At 27.0% G+C, this 6816-nt stretch overlaps 1 protein-coding gene across 1 annotated transcript; it reads right to left on the bottom strand.

Moving 5' to 3' along the window:
• Positions 1-365: 365 nt before the first annotated feature.
• Positions 366-3713, bottom strand: LOC137835125 (F-box/FBD/LRR-repeat protein At3g14710). The gene is made up of 3 exons (XM_068643474.2): positions 2512-3713; positions 1011-1154; positions 366-922 (listed from the first exon to the last, which is right to left on the bottom strand). Exons 1-3 carry the CDS (start codon positions 3472-3474, stop codon positions 650-652), a joined length of 1380 nt encoding a protein of 459 aa, XP_068499575.1. The 5' UTR covers positions 3475-3713; the 3' UTR covers positions 366-649.
• Between the last annotated feature and the right edge of the window lie 3103 nt (positions 3714-6816).

Raw genomic sequence — 6816 nt, 5'->3', positions numbered from 1 at the left:
CTTTTAACCATGGCTCGAGTGTGTGAAGCAAAATGAGTGAGAAGACGACACCAGATTTCAGCAGAAGAGTCCAGACCAACTATCTTGGTTAATAGTGGAGAGGACATGGAAGCAAGAAGCCATGCCACTAGCAGTTGATCTTGTTGTTGATAGGTGCAAAACGCAGGATTGGGAACAAATTGGTTGTTTTGAGTTAGGAACTCAGAGGGAACTCTAGTTCCATGCAAGAAATGTCAAAGCTAGAGGTCACGGGTTGGCCATGCTGTGATAAAAAAAAAGGGAAGATGGAGAAGAAGAAGAAGGTGATGAAGAAGACATGACACGAGAGAGAAAAAGAAAATTTGGCTTTTTAGATTAACGAAAGATGGTAGAAGAGGTATATTATTGAATGTGTAAAGTCAGTCATGCAACAGAGACAAACCAGAATATATACAAAGTATGAGACCCAGCTAACAGGTACATATAACATAGAAAACTACCGTAACTATATTAACAGCCTAACAAATATATTAACTCTAACATAAAATTGTTAGCAAAGTACGAGACCAAATATAAATATTTTTTAAAACAGAAATATGAAAACAATTACTGTACCCTATCTAGATTTTACCCATTGAATCTATATTAAAAACTAATTTAATTTTTTGACCTAAATACATTTGATGACAGCAAGGTTGGAAGACTTTGGAAAAGAAAGTATCTGCTGCCTAACTTTCTCCATGTCAATATCTGAATACCGCAGCCAAAAAGCAGTACATATAGTCATTTCCTCCAGGACTTTTGCATTTGCCATCACCAATTTTCCCAAAACAAGCTCATGCTCATGCGCATTAAATTCCTTAAACTGAAAAACTTTGAGGCTAGAGAGAAAGCACTGAGGCAATGGTGCAGAAGTCACATCTTTGTTTAATTCAGATACTCCCTGAAATGTTGTTTTTTCTGTCAAAATTAGTCATCATTTTTGTATTATGTGTCTGTCTTTCATATAAACAAACAACTTGAAAACTTACATTTTGCAAAACAAGTGTACTAAGCATTGGGGAACTGTGAAGAATGTTCAGCAGAGCTTCACCAGTAACCTCATTTAGTTGCAGATAAGTCAATCTCCCAAAAGCTGGTAAATGGGTGAAAATATCTCTGGCATGAATCAAAACCTGTAAGATAATGAAAAACTTGTTCAAATTTTGCAGAGTCAAATTTTGTACATCTTTTGGAAGATACAGAGATACTTTCAAGTTTTAGTCTTTCTAAAAAAATTGTGTGCTTTAAATTTTTTTTTAACTTTTAACTTTTAATTTTTTAAGTATTTTACATAACATTTTATATAGAAAGACCAAAAAATTATTATAATAGCAGCTTCAAGAATCAAAAGTAGTATATTTCTTGAAATTAGAGAAACAAAATTTTTTAAAAAGATCAAAACTGTTCTTCAAATATTATGGAGGGATCAAATATATTTTAGACCATTAACCTGAAATAAAGAAGCAAAATTATTTAGATGATAAGCCGAGATATGTTATCTTTCCATGATGTGGTCAATTAGTTTAAAATATTAAATAAAAATATATTTTAATATTTAATAAGACTTTTAAAAAATACAATGAAAAAAAAAATCACACAGGTTTATTAGTTATTTGTCCTTAATAGAAGGGTGGAAGTGTGATATATTAACACCATGAACACTAAAAACATATATTTCATATTTTAATAAATTAATATTTATTTTATTTTATTTTTTTAATTTAAAATATTATTATATTATTATAAACAATTGTGAAATGTATGTTTTTACAAACTTTTCTATAACAAAAGTTAGATCGAAATGGTTTCGAAAATTCTTAGAAAGAAATTACATTAAAGCATATATCTTTCACCAAATCTCCTTCACAAACTATTGTTTTTCCATTTGACAAATTTAATACAAAAACCTCATTGATTTGCTAACTTACTTTCAAGGTTCCTTTTGTCGCAACTTCTCTTCTTTGTAATAAAACCCCATCTCTAAATTTTTAATTAAACTAAAAAATTAACTATTTAAAAACTGACACTAAAAAAGTCCTAAAATATTGTTTTTCACCAGTTCCATAAGATCTAGTGAGATTTATATATATATATATATATATATATAATATATATATATATATATATATAATCGATCACAAAATTAAACTTTGAAGGGATTTTCTTCACCACTTGTTGTCCCTGATAAAAAAAAAATATGAAAACTATTTCTAGTGTTGCGTATCTTAGATCTCAAATTGCATGTGTAAGATGAAAGTTTTTATTTAAAAAAAACAACAGTGAACAACTAATTTATAAATTTGATTTTTTTTAAAATATTGTGGTAATAAAGTATAGAAAATATTAAAGGGAAAAACTAATAATGCATATATTTTTGTCTGCAGGATAAGAGTGCCTCTTTCTGTGGTTGATATGCATTTTCATTCAAATAAGTATAACACATATCTATAGCAAAATTTCCAATTCACATAGCATGAAATAAAATCATACCTTGTAAAACAATAACTTCAATTGTTGCACTTCAAAGATTTGTGCAAGAAGCTTCTGCGCTTGATACCCAAGTTTTTTCTTTCTGTCATTTCTGTCTTCATCAACAACAATCACAACAGATGCACTAAGGATTGATGGTGAATTCAACAGAATGATATCCTGTTCAAGATCACCCTCATAAGAGAAATCTGTTAAAGAGGGAGCGAAAACATTGATGGAAGATTTATAAGCTTCATCTGATAGAGATCTCCAAATTGCTATGCTAAACCTTTCAAGTAGGGGTGCTTGTATTCTAATGTTCTGCATAGTTTTCCATTCACATCCTCTAGCTTCAAGCACTTTGAGAACTGGGATGTTAAGGATTAGATCTTCTGAATAAGTGGAAGATTCACTCTCTAACTTGATCCCAGATATGTTAAGGATTTTAAGATTTGGAAGAGAAGCAAAGATGGGAACAGAAAGAGTGCATTTCATTTGAAGCACCAATTGTACTAGAGAGCTGCAACTAAAGAGGGAATGAGAGGGAAAGAGGAGTTCATGGGAATACTGAATATGAAGGTTTTTGATTCCCCTTTCAAAGATAGAAGAGATCCATGCACTTACAAGGGTAGAATCATATTGATAAGATGTTAAACAAAGAGAGAAACTTTGGATGCTTGAATTAGCAAGGTGAAGAAGCACCCTGTTCACAAAACACTCAAAATTTTTCTTTTGCATCTTTTTCTTCCCAACACAGTGGAAACTGTCATTGAACTGAAGGCCTGTGATGGATGTCCAAACATGAATCCACCTTTTTGATAACAAACTGGTGTGAACTGCCTCCATGGATGGAAGGAAAGACAGAATGTGACCAAGAATGCTTTCATGCAACTTGCTGATTATGTCTTCCCCAACAACCACAGTTTCCTCAGTGGGAACCCCTTTTGCTTCTTCTTTACTCTGAGCTTCGATTGTTGAATTCATGACTTCCAATCTTCTGCTGCACGAACTCGAAGGTCTCAAGTTTCACAAATCGTCTAAAATGAATAATTATAAAGAAAATGAAGCAGATTCAGAATGTATGGGAACAGAATAGGAGTTGGTGACATTTTAAGTCGGGAATTATGCTAAAAAAGAAATAACGAGAAAAGTAAAACTTTCATTTTCTGTGAATTTAATTTATGTACAGGTCGCGCGTGCATACCACCGATTCAAAGCTCAACGTCCGATCAAAGTCGACATCATTACATTTAAGCGAAAAACTAATAACTAATTAAAGATTAAGCATAAAATAATGTATTTTTAATTATAAATTAAATTTTTAATCAGATACAATAACGAAGATTCACGATAATAATTTAAAAAAACACAGATTTCAATATCAGGTACGTCATTATTTAGTATTAAACACACTAAGTGTCAAATGTTGAAGTTTGACTTGAACATCAGAATACCTTCTGCAGGTACCATCCGAACCTAAAGATGAAGAGTGGAGCAGCGAGAGATGCAGAAGGAGTTCATTGGTTTCAACCCTGTTCGAAAACAATTCATATAAGTTTATAAGATAAAATTTTCACCCACTTATATAATATAAAATATCTTTAACTCTAATCGACTTACATCTCTAACACAATTTTTAACAATTAAAAAAAATCAAACATAAAAGTAGACCAAGAAAGGTAGTAGAACATGCAAATTTGTAGCAGATGAGAAGAAATTAAGTCTCACCTTGATAGAGAAAGGTTAGAGCATTGAAGAAAGTCTCAGAGAAATTCTGGGAACAAGATTCTGATACATATGTATGATATAACTCTGCTCTCGATTTCTGTAAGTGGAGCACATGCCACAGTAACAATTCCCACTTCAGAGAAAAAAAAATGAGTAGATGAGAAAAGAAGAGTAGGAAAATGTAAGGTGAATATTTGTTTGATTACGACTAACAGGGTAGAAACAGGAAAGATAGAAATAAATCATGATATAAATAATTAAATTTATTTTATTTCTTATAAATTTTGGTTTTTGATTTTTGATTTTTGATAATTTTTGTGTTTAATAATTTTTATTTTTTATTTCAAGAGTACCATCTTAATCACTTTATGTTATTATTTAGATGTTATATATGTAACTTTGGATAAAATAAAATAAATTGTAGGGGCAAAAAGAAATATTTTTTACTAGTTGTTCACAAAAAACAAAAGAAAATTACAAGAACTCCACAAAATAAAATCGGACAATTTTGTAAACTACCAAAATAATATAATTTTCACACAGATAAAAGTAAATAAATTCAAGGCATTTTAAACAATTTTCAACGGTCTTAAACCACAATAAATCAAACAGTAACTAAATGTCAAATTCAATGTAATAGTCATTTTTTCCCTCGTAAATTTCTCGTAATGAATCCTAATTTTTTAATAAAATATTTTTCATTTCTTCCACTTTTTTAAACCATTAGCATTTTTTGTTTCTGGTATATTCATTTCTATATATTTGTTTCTTCTGTATTACTCATTTCGTTCTCATTTTTTAAGGCAATTTAAGATTTTTTTAAAAAAAAACTAGAAATATAATAAATTTTATTATAAGATTTTCTATTTGATCTTTTTTTTACATTACAATAAACATATAAATTAAAAAGGCTAAGTGAATGATAAAAATATAAATAATAAAACATAATTAACATTATGTTGAATTTTAAAAATAATGTTAAATAAAAAAATCCTTATAAAAATACTTAAAAACTAACGGGAAGAGTTATAAATTATTTGTTTACAAATTTATTAAATTTTCAAATAACTAGGCTTGTACCACATTTCAAATGATAAGACATTAATTACTCTCTTTTTTCCAAACTCAAATAGGATTATTATTATTCTTATAGGAAATAGTATAATTTCAAATAAATTAGAATGTACTAAATTATAATTATTTTCAAATTATTTTATTTTTTAAATATTATACTTAAAAAAAATTAATTAAACTTATTCAATTTTAATTTTTTATTTGAATGGAATATTTAAATTAAATAAAATTTAAAAATATCATATGAATTATCCATGTTAGTAAATATTATTTTTCTATTCAAAATTTATTAAGATATTTTAACTGATTTTGATAAGGGTATTTTCGCATTGGTTGAAATTACTTTTGGCTGATAGTGAACATAATTATTTTCGCATTGGTTGAATTTTCAAAGTGCTAAAACAATAACTTGTGGTACACCCACAAAATTAAATGTTTCCAAGATTAATAAGTCAACTTATTTCAAATTCTTTTTTTTAATAAAATTTGATTTTTTTTATTTTTAGTATTTAATTATTGTAATTAATTTTAAAATATTTTTTAAAATATTTAATTATTTTTAAAATTATTATCGAAAAAAAAATTCTATAAAACATTTTAAGTTCTCTATACAAAATATTATTCTCTAAACATTTATCATCTAAAAACTTTATTGAGATTTTGATATAAAATTTAATAATGATAACACAAATGTGTTATAATATGATTTTATTATTTAAATTTAAAATTTTAATATAAAATTTTTAACATTAGTTTTTAGTGACGTAACACAAAAGTATTATTAAGAAATTTATTTGTAATTGTTTATTATCATTAATTAAAAGTTGTTATAACTTATTTGGTAAAATATTATTTATGTTTGAATACGATAATATGCGTTAAATTAATTTAAATTGAGTTAGGTTAAATATTTATACAGTCTAACTATCTTTCATAGAGTGTTTAGGATAGCAACGTGTGAAAATGGGTTAAATATATGAAAAAGAATGATTAAATTATGTATTTAAACCTTTTTGAAATTCTAGTAAAATATTATCTAATGATGAACAATTAAATAATAGTTTTATTTGAGGGAAGATTAATCAAAAGATTTTATGAAACTTATAGTTTATAAAATTTCCATTTTTTTCTTAGTTCAAAGTGATAATATGTAATGGAAAAGAAATACAAGGAATGAAGGATTTATAATTGAAGTTTTGTATCGATTTGTCTAATAGGGCAATATCAAAAATTTTATCAACAGATAATTTTTATTATACAAACTAACATGATAAGCCATAACAAACACAATTCAAATTTTATAATTTTATTTGTAATTCAACCATTTCTAGTTAATAATATGAGTCACTCCATACTAAAACCAACTATTCTTTTAATAATAACCACTTTTCACTAAACAACTAGGATTGGTAAAAATTAAGGATGAGAAAAATATATTTTTGTCAAACTGTTCCACTTTTGAATTGTTATAATCCATTTATTTAAATTTAGTTTTTACTTTGATCCATATTTTATAATATTTTT

The sequence above is a fragment of the Phaseolus vulgaris genome, chromosome 5 (assembly GCF_051622355.1).
Source record: "Phaseolus vulgaris cultivar YP4 chromosome 5, ASM5162235v1, whole genome shotgun sequence".
NCBI classification, from domain to species: Eukaryota; Viridiplantae; Streptophyta; class Magnoliopsida; order Fabales; family Fabaceae; genus Phaseolus; species Phaseolus vulgaris.
This window is presented reverse-complemented; position numbering and strand designations above follow the sequence as displayed.

What these genes read in the sequence shown, in the direction of transcription:
- LOC137835125 (XM_068643474.2), bottom strand. Translation starts at nt 3,474, where the DNA reads ATGAATTCAACAATCGAAGCTCAGAGTAAAGAAGAAGCAAAAGGGGTT. An exon ending in TGAAGTTATTGTTTTACAAG is followed by an intron (nt 1,155 to 2,511) that starts GTATGATTTTAT and finishes ATTATCTTACAG; the next exon opens with GTTTTGATTCATGCCAGAGA. An exon ending in GTACACTTGTTTTGCAAAAT is followed by an intron (nt 923 to 1,010) that starts GTAAGTTTTCAA and finishes ACAACATTTCAG; the next exon opens with GGAGTATCTGAATTAAACAA.